This window comes from Corvus cornix, chromosome 4 (assembly GCF_000738735.6).
Source record: "Corvus cornix cornix isolate S_Up_H32 chromosome 4, ASM73873v5, whole genome shotgun sequence".
Taxonomy (NCBI): domain Eukaryota; kingdom Metazoa; phylum Chordata; class Aves; order Passeriformes; family Corvidae; genus Corvus; species Corvus cornix.
The window spans coordinates 13,036,857-13,051,115 of NC_046334.1; the positions used below are offsets into that span (position 1 = coordinate 13,036,857).

The 14,259-nt window shown below is 36.2% G+C and overlaps 1 protein-coding gene across 4 annotated transcripts in view; it reads left to right on the top strand.

Annotated features, from left to right (window-relative positions):
- Positions 1-14,259, top strand: part of LRBA (LPS responsive beige-like anchor protein) — a 374,344-nt gene that overhangs the window by 58,253 nt on the left and 301,832 nt on the right. For all 4 annotated transcript variants that reach the window (XM_039551359.1, XM_039551361.1, XM_039551360.1 and 1 more), the window contains exons 18-22: positions 1,666-1,758; positions 2,548-2,656; positions 3,207-3,288; positions 4,927-5,050; positions 5,289-5,481. In XM_039551359.1, the coding sequence (XP_039407293.1) occupies positions 1,666-1,758; positions 2,548-2,656; positions 3,207-3,288; positions 4,927-5,050; positions 5,289-5,481 (601 nt within the window). The remainder of the gene's footprint in view (positions 1-1,665; positions 1,759-2,547; positions 2,657-3,206; positions 3,289-4,926; positions 5,051-5,288; positions 5,482-14,259) is intronic.

The window sequence follows — 14,259 nt, forward strand, 5'->3', positions numbered from 1 at the left end:
TCTACGAGCACAAGTAGAAAATCTGCTAGAAGAGTTAAGTTATGACTCTGATTTTGTCTTGTGGCTCTCAGAGGGTGGTCACAGAGGGTGGTATTGAACTTTTCTAATTTAAAAGGAACCTGCCTGCACACAGTGGGGAAAAAATTGGTACAGGCAAACAAATGTGAGAACTATTCTTGAAGGATATGGGGAGTAGTAATTCTCTCACTGTGTAAAGGCAGAGTCTCATTTCATACATTTAGTTGCACCTATTGGTTAACCCCTGTTTATACATATATTTTTTCCAGTTGCCTTTTCTCAAGAGACTGCATTCAGGCATGTTTGTAATTGTTTTCTCCCCTTTTAGTGCTAGACTGATTTTTATTATTATATTTTTTTTACCCATTTTCATCAGATTTGATTTCATGTGTATGGTAATGTATTATGTATGGAAAACTAATAAAAACTCTAAATAGTAAAGTATTTGAATGTCATGTTGGATCTCCAATGCAGTCCATTTGGTTTTATTTAACAACTAGCAGTAGGTGCTTTCTTTTTTGTTAACAAGTATATGAGCAAGTCAGCATGAATAGTGAGTCCACAGTGAGAAATCACTTTGTTTTTCTGTCTCATTTGTTACACTCCTTGCTCCTGGGTTGTCTCCAGTCACTTTATGGATTGTTTGTATGCTTCTTGATACATCTACTTGTTGCAATTAAGGCATTATATTCTTGAAATTTAAAAATAATTTTCCAAAGCTCTATAAATATTTGGAGTTCTCTTAAAATTTTAAAGTAACCAATCATGTAGGAAAAAAAAAAAAGGAAATGCTTTTTCCCTATGCAATTAGGTAACCCTGATAGTGTTCTGTAAAGAAAAGCAGAGAAATGGATTCTATTGCTTGAATGGCCAGTGCATCATAGGTTTGCTTTTTTGTTTCCTTCTGTAGTTTCTGTGGTTGCAGCATTCTTCAGGATGAATTATTTGTAATAACTAACTGTTTTGTAGTCACCCTTAGGTTTTACCTTCAATTCTGGTATAGAACTAAGGTTTTTTTTTTTTTTTTTTTGTCTTAGTTCAGGTGTCCTGAGAATTATTTTTGGGTGTATAAAAATAAAGGTACATAACTCGTGATGAGTGCTCAGTTATGTATAGATAAGGCCTAAAAACTTGAAGTTCTTTGAACTCTTTAACACTTGCTGATCTAAAATGCCATGTTGTAACATGGAATATTTTTGGAAAGACTCTCCAGAATTGTTTAAATGGGGTAGGTTTTTTTCCTTCCCCCTGGTGAAGTGATCCAAATTTTTTCAAAAATTTTATCATTACGTATTTATGGTAAAGGATGAGTTCTGTGCCTTCTGTTCCAATATGATTTCATGGAACATTTGGAAATTAATGTTTTCTTTTTTCGAAGACAGCTTAGTAGTCCATGTAGATAAAGTTAAATCATATTTCACAGATTTAAAGATCTGTTGAATACTATGAACCACAGTCCAACTAGAATCAGATAGTGATGTGGCCCTAAGCACTTGACTGTCTAAAAAGTAAGTGATGAAATAAATTTGATGTAATTGATAAATACATTTAGATGTCTTAAATTTTTATGTGAGATTTACAAGGACCAAAACACTTCATTTTTTATTCTTCACATTGATAGAAGAGCAATGTATTTTTTCCATTTAGGGTGGTCTACAAGCTTTTAGCATCACAAAGTGAAGGCATCAGGGTGCAAGCTCTGAAAGTGATGGGATATTTCTTAAAGCATCTTGCTCCAAAGTAAGTACTGATTTGGGTCTTAAACTAAACCTCCCAAGAAAGGAAGGAGTAAAGGTAGGTTGTGACACATACATTCTATATGTTTATTTTGTGTATAAATGTATAAACACACATTTGTGGGTAAAGGGAGAAAAGCCATATTGGAGGTTGATCACTAAATAGGCTTCACTGAATAGGAGCTATTCTTCTTCAACTACCCCTCAGTCTATTTGTCATGAATATATTTTTGATATGGTGGAATTGCTTGTTATTGTCAGCTAGTGTCCAGGCATTTTGACTTCCTTATCAAGCTGATTTAATTGTTACTTGCAGTGTGACTTCCTGCTTTTCAAAGTGGCCCTTTTCCAGTGAAATCAATAGCAAGAATTAGACTGGTGAGATGGAACCCCCTGTTGCTGAGAATTAGGTTTAATATGTCTCAAGTTGACTGTGATAGTAGACAACTATTGAGATTGCTATCCGTGGTTGCATTTTTGAGTGGAATGAGGGCAAAAGTGTCATTTTCTCAGTGTTTATCAAGAAATCCCCAAGGCTGTGTTTCAGCTTTTTGGGCCCATGGGTGAGTGGACCTCATTTATGGAAGAAAGGTGGCTGCCTTCAGGGAATGACCTGTCCTTTCAGAATCTGAACACTTCCCCTTTTCCTTCACCAAAAGTGAAAGACTTAAGGAACAAACAAGAGCAATACCTTACCAGTGATTTTGTATTTCTTGAGGCACGTGTTTTAAATATTTTTCCCCTAAAGCAAATTGAATGCATAAGTTTATTTTATCTTTCTCTACCATTTTAGGAGAAAAGCTGAAGTCATGCTTGGACACGGATTGTTCTCTTTGTTGGCTGAGAGGCTGATGCTTCAGACAAGCTTATTCACCATGACCACATACAATGTCCTGTTTGAGGTAGGAATACACTGTAGTTGGAATCCAATCTTTCTAATTACTTGTAAGACATTGTTAGAAAATTGCTTACATATTTGTGCTGATATGTTCCAGATGACATTAAACCTTAGTGTGGTGCAGCTGAATGCTGCTTTTTTTCCCTCCCAGAGCTCACTGCTTAGGATTTACCCCCTCCTTAACTTGGTTATGCTCATTATGAACAATGCTAGATAATGAGTAACCTGTATGTCTCAAGCAGACGCTCATGTAGATGTGGAATTTTATTATAGCAATGATCTTGCCTTAGGATAATTGCTTTGGTTAGATTCACATTTATCTCCCAGTGTATTTTAAATAACAGTATGCACTTAAGAGAGAAACCAAAAAAAATAGTGGTTTATAGAGTACAGAGTTTTAGGAACAGGATGAAATAAATTATCAAGAAAGTGAGTGAGTGAGTGGGGAGTTTTTTGGGATGAGTTTTAGAATGATGGTGATTGTGCTGTATCCAACTCTTTTTCAGTAAGCTGTCTTCTGTACATTGATATGGCATCTTCTTCTTTCTTGCCAGATTCTGACTGAACAGATTTGCACTCAAGTAATACATAAACAACATCCTGACCCAGATTCAACAGTGAAGATACAAAATCCTCGTAAGAATGATACACATTTTTAAGTGCTACCTTAACAAAAGTCTGCTTTAAAAAATACCCCACCAATGAAAAAGCTTATCAATTACATCTACTAGTCTTCTAATCTCAGCTTTACATTTTTTTTCACACTAAAAGACAGATAACTTGTATTTAGTTGGAGTTATGTACAAAATATGTCTCAATAGCTTTTTGAAGGACATTTTATGTGTCTAAATGTGAATGTAGTTCATAACTCACCTTTTTTGGCTGTGCAGTCATGTTATGAAATGGTTTTTCAAGACTTGCATGCACAGGATACTTTGATTTAATAAATGTTAAGGTTCCAGCAAAATTCTGAATGCATTATTTATTGGTGTCAGATGAAATTACTTGAAATATGGAAACAGCTTTCATCTTAAATTACATTCAGTATGACAATGCTAGATGGAAAATTGGAGAAATGTATCTGCTCACTGTTTTGGTAAGCTTAGTTTATTGGACATATCTTGATATGAAACTTTAGATGTCTTTTGAACTTAGAGAAAATACTGATCTCCTTTCCTGAATTATATGCATTATTAATGTGCTCTGTATAATACAATGGGCTTATGGTAGCTTTGGGAGTTAACTTTTTTCCTGGAGAAATAACAGATTTTTCACTTTCATAGCTGCTTTGTCATTAAATGTAGGTCACAGTTGTGGGTTTGCTTCAGGTAGAAAGTGGGGGAAGAGGAAGGAAAGCAGAGCAGATATTGGAGAAAGAAATCTGGTTGCACTATGCTATTTGCCTTCTGGTAAATCTCTATGAAGCAAGAGATGTGAGCAGGTTTCTGTTGCTTTCTCCAAAGATTTTTGAAGTTGGCAGTCACTGCTGTGGTCAGTATAGACTATATAGAGACTGAGTTGAGTCTGAAATTACGTAGGTCTAGGAGGAAGAGTGACTTCCACAGTACCTTTTTTAGATCAGTAGTATTATCAAATAAGGAATTTCTCTTTAAGGAAGTTGTACAAGATGAACTGCAACTATCACAGTGACTGTGTTCGAATTGCACCCTAATTCATTTACAGAGGGGACTTCTTTTAGAGTAACAAGAGCAGTCACTGCCCCACTGCTTCAACAAGTGCAATGTACCCTCAGTTTTGACCTCCAAAATATACAGAAAACATGTGATCACAAGAGATAAAGTTTTGTATTGGGAAGGTTTTTTAAAACAGAAACTGTTAAGTTTAATTGGAAGTTGGTCACATTCACTGAAAATTTGGTATTATCAAGGTAGAGCAAAATCTGTGCATTTTTACCATACATTGATTTTCTGAAGGATGCTTTTTTTATGTGAACCTCATGTAAAAACGGTTCTGACAGCTTATCAATTGTCATGCAGCAATATTTGTGTTGCTTAAACATGATAATTCAATGAATTCAGTTTTCTTCAGCTGTAGAGGCCTGAAAATCCCCCCGATGGGCAACTAGGTTTGAGAACTATTGGAAGAAGGGATTTGTTTTAGTTAAACCTTCTTCTCCAATAGAGATGTGCTTTTTCTCAATATAAAACTTTTTTACGTGGTATCACTTTTCTTGTACAAACACTATTGAAAAAGGCCTTGTGTTTTATCCTATGCTTAGTCCTAATATTTTGTTACTTGTTTACTGTTTTACAGAGATTTTGAAGGTTATTGCAGTCCTGATCCGTAATTCCCCACAGTGTCCAGAAACTCTGGAGATTCGGCGAGCCTTCCTCTCGGATATGATTAAACTTTTTAATAACAGCAGAGAAAACAGGAGGTAAGATGGCTTGCTCTATGCTCAAGTGTACAAAACAAGTAACAAGGTCTCCTAGTAAATTAAACTCATGAGGCAGATACAGCTTCATTGCTGTTTCAGCAAATTCTGTACTCCAGCAAAGTCTTCAGTATGAAAAATTTAGGGAAGCTTGCATGTAGCAATTTTTTTAAGCGTGTTGAATTCTTGATTCTAAGATATATTTTAATACATGATTTAACAGCACGTGTGTGTTTTGTAGGAGTTTGTTGCAGTGCTCTGTCTGGCAGGAGTGGATGCTTTCCCTTTGTTGTTTTAATCCAAAGACTTCTGAGGAGCAGAAGATAACTGAGATGGTGTACACCATATTTCGGATTTTGCTGTACCATGCAATAAAATATGAGTGGGGTGGCTGGCGTGTGTGGGTGGACACACTGTCAATCACACATTCAAAGGTGAGTGTTTGAAATAGTTGGGAAATTTTGTTATGTTCTGTAATTAGATTTAGAACCTTTAAGTACTGCATCATACAGTGATACTGTATCATACAGATAACCTTGAAGTGAAGGTCAGTAATTAAATGAAAGCCCTGTGTTTTTACCTGTTACTGTCCATAACTTTGAAATATATGACAATTAAATGTTAATTTTGTTGTTTTAACACAAATATTTTTTGTTGTTGTTGCTCAAATTAGTTTATTCTGATACCGAAAATGAGATCAATCAAATTTCAGGAGCATTTCTGAAAAATTTTGGTGCTAGTTTTGCTTTTTAGTAGCAGCAGGAACACAAGGTGGCGCACCATAGCTATTGATAAACAAAAATACCTTTTAGTAACATCAAAAGGCTGTAAAACAAATGAGTAAAAAGCAAAGAAATCCAAGTTAGGGCAGATGCTTCAGCTGTTAAACTGTCATGGAATATGGGGTGAGAGTGCAAATCCTTGCAGTATGAATGAGACTATTACCCTTCGTTATTGTTCTGTCTGAATTTTGTTGTTGTTACAACCAGAGTTACATCATAAAAGTTATTAGTGGTTCTCTGAACAAGGCACAGTAGTACAAAAGGTATTTTATACTGCCTTATTCTGAGCAAAAGAGTGAGGCCAGTGTGGGCCTCAGAATTATTCTGGTTACCAGAATGTTTACTTAAAATGAATTAAATTATAAATTACCTGTTTCTAAATGTGTGCAATTTGGCAGTGGGAAAAGGACACCTGTGTGAATCCTAAAGATCACTTTATGATACTAAGGAATTTTTGGCATTTGTGAGGTCTTTGATTTTGCATGATTCTTTTTCCTCAAAAAAGGTCAGTCTCTGCAGACATCAAGAACCCTGTTATTTTGCAGCTCTGTTTATTGCATTCAGAGGTCGATGGTGGATTCTTGGGCTATGGGGAGACAATTGTAGAAATCTATGTAATAAGAGTGGGTGAAATAACTTTATTAAACAGTCACTTAGCTAAGTGGAATTCCGGTGCAAAGTGCCCAGGGCCACATTTTAACCCTGAGAGAGATCACATTTTAGGTGTTGGACCATTCTTAATATTGTTTTTTGTTGGCTCTGCAGTCTTCAAAAACCAGTTTCCTCCTTTTCCCCAAGATGCACAGGGCAGGGGTGGATTGTACAATGGCAAGCTGTGGCCAGAGTTAAGATCCCTAATGTACTTTTATATAAAACTGACATAATTTACCATTTGTGTGATTGCTGGGAATTACTGGGACCTGTCCCTGGGGAAAGATGGAGAGGTGAATGAAGGAAGACCACCTTTCTAGCTCTTACAGAGAGCTTTGGTGTCTCGAATTTAGAAATTAACTAGCACATTATCTTATAATCTATAGTTCTGCTCTTAGAGTCTTTTTGTAAGATAACGTAATGTTGGAAATCTCATTTAAACAGCATCTATGTCAAAAAGGATTTTTGGTCATTTTCTTCAGTGACTTAATGTGGTTAATCAATGATCTAGAGTTCCTAGAGAAAAAACCCAAGATTTTATTGGGATGCCATGGCCAAATATCAAGAACAAAACCCCACAGTTTTACAAAAGACCAAAAAAATCCATAGATATAGATAATGTGGGTTTGGTTTATTTATTTGTATTTTAAAGGCTGTATGCTTTTGTGCAATTCCGTAATGAAGGAGAAGATGACCTACTTCATTCTGTGTGTCTCATTTTTGGTTCCTGGCGTGCTGCTGTAGGGAGGTGTCCTTGGTTGTAGGAGTAACTCCCTGTAGGTTTTCCCCAAGTCTAGCTTTGTTGACTTTCTGGTCAATATATAAGATCTGTTTATTCTTTCAGCCTACTTCAGAGGAAGTTGAATGATGGCAAGGTTGGAAGTGTGTGAATGTGGGCAAAGTGTGGTGGTGGAATACTGAAGGACTCATAAAGGAGTTCAGTTTGTTTGGACATCAGTACTAATACTAGTTCCAGAAGCCTAAATGAGAATGTTTGAACAGAAAAAGCAGCCAGAAACTAACTTGACAGTATTGATATGAGTGATGATGCCATTACCAAGATTTTAAAATATCACCTTTATTATGTGCTTTCCATTTGAACTTTTTTTGTAAATAATACATACATTTCATGCAACTAGCCATATAAGACTAGATGATATTTCAGAGCTGCCTGTTAATTACATAAATTAGGATAAATCACAAAAAAGCTCTTGAAAATGTCCTTATAAATAGATAATTATAATGAATTTTTAATCCTGTTGATTTTACTTAACTTTAAATAGTCTTGTATCCTGTTATACCACTATTGAGATTCATAGAGATTCACACATAACCTGGTGTAGGCATAATTCAGTGGGCAAATTGTTCGATGCTAAGTGCATCTCAGATGTTTTTGATTTCTAGCATGCTTTCAAAGTAATGTGGGAATTACGGAAACAAAAATATTTCCTTAACATTGCTAAGAGAATAACCAATTTGGGTTTTTCCTGTTTCATCTCTAATTGTATTGGGTTACTGCTTATTTTTCCTTTTTACAACCCTCTGCGCTGTTGGTGCCACTAATTTATAACACCATTCTATGATAAAGAACTAGTACATAAAGGACCAGTGTTACAGAATTGGATAGGTTTTGCAGAGCTACACATCAAGATACATGCGGCTGCTATAAAAAGCCAAAGAAACTCAATTGCAATTTTATTGTCCAGTTTGATAGATTTCCTGCCACCTTTGTAGCAGGGAAGCTGTTTGTCACTGTAACCCTCTCCTCCAACAGCTGCACAGCGTTTTATAAGCAGCAGTGGCTTTTCCAGCATAATTGCACTGCATTGGCTTCCTTGCACTCAGAATTTAGAAAGTGTGTAGGTGTGTGCAACCTTTTTAAAGCCCAATTTCTTAGTATTACTCATGTACTTTGTTAATTTCCGTATTACTTTTTGATGCTTTCCAGATATTAAACCGTTGTATACAAAGGTGTTTAATCTGTTGCTTCTAGTTCAGTGAAAATATTAATGGAAAAATTAAATCACAGCTCCAGTTTGTTCTGACTGGCAAATGTTGAATTTGTGAAAGCATCTAAGAACGTCTGTTTTTTAAACATTTCAACCATGCTAACTGGGCCTTAGATTTTATCTGTCTAGTCCTGTTACTTTTTACAAAGGACCAATGATTTGGGGGTTAATAATAGGAAAAAAGTGAAGAATGGTGGACAGCTTTCCTTTTAACCTTTCAGCTTCCCCAAGTTTTAAAAGAATATAATTATTTATACCGTATAATACACTCCTAAATGATCTGAATGTTTTAAACTACTGGGAAGACTAACATCTGCTTATTTCAGGCCCTTAAACATATGTTACTACTTAAAAGTTGATTCATGTTACCTTTCTGCTAAAGAAAATAAATTCAGGTAAATAATGATTTTTGTTTTTAGTAGCTCAAGAAATTTTCAGTGAGTTAAGACTCAGAGATGTTAATATGTGTAAGCTACAGTTCTGTGGCTGTTTAAGTGGAAAAATTTTATTCACTGATCCGAATGAGAAGTATAATCTTAAAATGTTAGTAGTAGGACCTTAGAGGACAGTGTATTTCTAACTAATTGTCAGTTTTCAGTCTAAAGAAGTACAGTTGTTATAAACACTGTGAGTGCTAAGTAAATTTGTATATTCTTTCATGCCCTGCTTGTTTAATTTAAAAGCGGGGAAAAAGCCACCAGAGCATTTATGTGTGCCATGTTTGCCAGGTTTTCGTCACTGTCTGATGAGGGAAAACTGGCAAAAGCTGCAAAGATTAGGTGGTGGAGGAGTTAATATATGGTGGCAATTAAAAAACTAATTTGCAGAGAACGTGGCTCAGTAGTTTTGGGAGTAAGTAGTATTTTAAGTAGTTTTAGGAGGTAAGAGGCTGTTGGAATCTGAAGGCCAAATCCCACTGGCATTCAGGAGTTCCTTAGGACAGTTCTGTCGGTTTTTTATCCCTGTCATGAAGGCAGGAGGGTCTCCCACAGCAGAGATGTTCAACTCCAAGGAATTTTGAAGGCTTCAGGTATTCTTCAGTCCTCTGAAAAGTGTGTCTGCATTGCCCTCAGGGGAAGCAGATGTACCTGGCCCAGAGGGTCATTGTACCACTGCAGGTTTTTGGTTTTCACTTATGCCATGCCCAACATGTCAGTGAAGCAAAGCTGGGAGCAGGCTTGAAATTGTTAAATATTATGTTCATTCTTAGGGTGTAAATAGTTATTTTTCATAAATATTACTTACGCTGCATAGAAATGTTTCTCAGAGTGTCACCTGAGTTATGGAGAGCAGAAGGAGCTTGGAGACTGGAATGTGCAGCTTCCTTTAGAGCTGTGCACCCTCCAAGATATGTTGTGATGATGCAGTCCGTCACCTTTATGAGGTGTTTCCTTGTTACAGGTTCTTTTGTAGTAGGTATGTGGGAAGGCTTTTCTAAGCAATGCCTCCAGGGAGAAGAAAGTATTTTCATTGTTCAGCAGGCAGAGATGGGTACCAGTGATGGGCTCTTACAGCATGTGTGGTTAATGGGGAGCTCCTCCATCTCATGATTCACTTGGTTTGAGGGAGTGCAGTGTCATGAATAAAGCTGCAGGATGCTAGAATTTGAGTAATCCCAACTGAAAGAAATGGGGATAGAATAGAAAGGAGCAAGGTAAACTGAGAATTTACAAAGCAGGCAAAAAGCTTTATAAAACTGCAGAGAAGCCTTAAAAGAAGATTGTAAAAGACATTTGCTGCTAGGGGTCAGAGCTCTCAAAAAGAAGAATTCCAGAAACATTTGCAGTAGAGAGAACTGGTGCATAAAGAGGCAAGTAGCTCTGAAATAGCCTTCCTAAGTAAAGAAGACTTGAGGGGAGAGAGGATACTCATCTGAATGACTCGGTATAAAAATCATTGGAAGATGGGACCTGTGTCTACAGCCTCAAGAATTGTTAGTGGTTTTCTTTGCTGTTGCTGCAATTTGAAACAATCCTCCTCCTTACTTGCAGCTACCTCTGTTCATATTGTGGGGCCTGAATTAGGTCTCTAGGCCATTATTTGAAATGATGGATATGGAGTCTTTGCTGCAGGGCTGCCAACAATATAGGGAGATACTGGAAGAGGATGGCAGAAGTGAGCAGTGTGTAAGACCTGTCGCTAGGCATTGCAACAATGGGGTGATCAATGCTGAGTTTACTTACAGAATATTTTTGTTAATAGCTAAATATCAAATGTGTACAATGTAGGATTTAACAGTCCCTTGAACTGTAGGAATGGAGGCAGGGATTGAGATAGTGAGAAAATACATACCTTGAGACGATAATGTGTGTGCTCACGTCTTGCAATTTAAAGTCATTAAAAGCAGTAATTTCTTAAGTGAAAATGAGCTAATACATGTTTGATATGCAGTTTGAATTTACTCTTGTATGATAATGTAACAGTAAGCTATAACTTGACTTGATTTGAAAATAAAACGCTGCTAACATACATAAAATTCTCCCTCAGAGAAGCAAAGAATTATAAGAATTCATAAGAATTATGAATTATATTGACTAGTACTTGCTTTCTTATTCTAGAAATTGTTTTCTCAAGATGAGTGGAAAAAAAAAGCCAGAACTATTCACTATTTCACTACTTAGGTGAAAATGCAAGATACAGGAACATGAAACCATCTTGGCACAGTGGTTTCCCCCCACCTTGTACATCACTGAACATGCTTGCAGTGGAAGTTTAGACTCCTAGAAACCTCTCATATGTAGTGTCCTGCAAAGTATATTTTAACTTGTTTTCCTTAGCTTTCTTCTGTGAACCACTCAGAAACAGCCCAGAGATTCCTCAGGTCAGTGGGTTACAGACTGTAACTCAGTGTGTGGTGTACACAGTAACTTTGTATCTTTTACTTTGCTGAGTGGACAATTGGTTTTGATATCTCTGATAGTGGTGTCTCCTGTCTAAACAGGCCTGTTTGTGTTTGGAGATTGGATTACACTTTTGAACAGTTAGTGTTAGTAGAGGAGAAGTGGAAAAAGCAGGTCAGTAAAATCCTTGTTAAGATTTAAAATGCTGTGATGCTTTTTGGAATTATGAGGAGTTTATTAATTTATTATGAAGAGTTCATTTAAACCAGCACAGGAGCTGGTTTGCACTGAGCACAGTCTAGAAGGAAATAGCAATATATATAATTGTCTGTCTGGCAAGATATTCCCTTCCTCTCTCTACTCTATGAAATTGCCCACCTGAAAATGGAAAAAAGGCCAAAATCTTAACGAATAGTTAAAATATTTTCTCTCTATGTTCTTTAATGCAAATGTCAATCATCTTACCCTTTCTCATTGCCGTATGCTAATTTTTCTCCTTGGCAATTAGTAAATGTGGAATGTCAAATTAAGTTAAAATTAATGGCAGAGGCAAATGTTGCAGTTATTAGCTCACCAGTGTCTTCAACTGGTAGTGCATAGAGATGCATTCCAAACATTGCAGACAGCTATGGATTAACCATCAAATGATGGTGAAGATTAATGATTGGCCTTTTAGCTCACTAATTTAGAACAATTTCTGGTAATTAATTTTGTATTATCAGCTTTACAGTTGCAAATGCCTTAAGGAAAATAAAAAACTACGTATGTGCATTTAAGGTTCTTCAAGGTAGCAGTTGTCTTGTAAATTGTTGCGTGCTTGCAGATCCTAATGTTTAATCTTTAATACCTTTATATACTCAGTGCACTTGCTTTTAGTAATCATAATTTCCACTTCATTTTGCATTTTTGTTGATACTGATTTTGTTGACCTTAGGTGTTTTGTATGTATTGTTTGGCTTTGTGAACTTGTGTGCTTCATAAATGCCATGTCATGCAATAGAAATGTGGGGGAAGAATTGTCCAGCGCCTCCATTGTTGTACTACTATTTCTTGGTTTCCTGTCAAACCAAGTTACAGATTGATATAGTGATCAGAAGTGTTTATACAGCCTTGTTGAAAAGTTGGATTTTACAAAACAGAATTTCTTAAATTTGTATCATTTTGTTATATAGGAAATCCCCAATCAAAATGGATGTGGTCTCTCTAATTCTCTGCCTTGCTATTTTAGAGTTTGATTTAAAGGATATTATTTTAATACATTGTAACATGAGTTCTTGTTGATGTTTACAGTAAAAGTAGAAATTGCTATCCTTGTTAAGTGAATTTTGCGTTTTATTGGGGAGTGATGTTTTCCTTTAGTTCTGTACTGTCTAATTTTCTTTACCAGTGTTTCTCTCCTTACAGTTTCTTGCATTGTTCTGAAATCTGTGTATATTGTCATCAGATTTTGCTTGGATTTATTTGCCCATAAGTTTACATTACCCATCTGTGAAGACAAGTTGTCAGTATTGACTTTCTTGCTGGTCTTTGTTTCTTTTTCTTTTTAGTAGCAATTAAAAATCCTGCAATGCAGAGTTTCATTTTCAGTATTGCTCTAATGGCCTCCAAAGCATTGTCTGTTCCAGGTTTCAGATGAAATTGATTGTGAAATGGTATTGCATCCCTATACCCTACACTGTGTTTTTAAACGTTGACCACAGCTGGCTGGAAATGCAGAGGTGAAAGGCAGCCTTGGCTACGGTGACCATGAGATGGTGGAGTTCAGGATTCTGAGGGGAGGGAGGAGAGTAAAAGCAAGCTCACAATCCCGACTTATGGAGAACAGAATTTGACTTATTTTCTAGCAGGGTTGATTTAAGGCTGTGAATCAGATGATAAATTTGGCTGGTAAGGAAAAATCTGAAGCTGCAATAGGTTTTTGTAAGGAGGATGGGCTTGGTAGCACACTAGAAAAAAGCGTTATAGCAAAAGTGTAGGTCTCAGGTTGTACCAACTGAGATACAACTGACTGCCCATTTCTCCAAAAGTAGTTGCCAGCCCTATAGACTGTGTTCATGGAGTAGAAAGGGAAAGGCATAAACTTGGCAGCTTTTACTCCTGCATGTGAGTTTAATGAGATTTACACTAGAACGATGTGTGAAAATATGGATATTCACACTGTTAAATATTGTGCGGCAGTGTGCTTTCTGGGAAGTTTGTAGAAGTTTTGCTGAAATCAACCAATGACATTTTTATTTGTTAAATGTCTCTTTAGTGCTTGCTGGAACAAAGCTTTTTAGTAGTTTTGGAAATGGAGGAAGCAACAGGGAGAGAGGTAAGAGGGAAAGCTAGCTGGAGATGAGTTCAAGGTGTGAAGATTCCTTCTTCAGAAAAGTAATGATTAGACCTAAAGTAGCAGCTTTGCCTAATCATGTTTTGGAAAACAAGTGAAAAGTGGGCATCTTATTAGCATGATCTATTTTGTGTTGCCTTTGACATTCTGATTGTGGTACAATTCAGGAAGGAAGTATTTCTAAAGTAATAATATCCCCCACATGCTCTTTTTAGCAAAACCCTAGAATCAAAAAATTTATAGATCCATTGTGGCAGATGGATGAACTTTCAATCATTTGTAATCATTCACACTTCTTTTTTTTGTACATAACTGAATGAAAACTAGTACATGAAGACTTTGGTTTTTTTTAAACAAGAGGAGTGAGATATCCCAGTTCTATTTCTAGAGACTAAAGTTTCAATTAAATCAACTTTAATGAATAATATGCTTCAGGTTGTGTTAAAATAGTGCATTGCTCCTTCTTCAGAACTTTAATATACTTGATTGATAGGAGAAAATGGTATATTAAAAAGCTGATATTGACATCAGAACCTACCAAAAATACTTTTTATGTGCTTTCTTTGCTTATCTCTGATTTGTTAACTATCATGTGTGG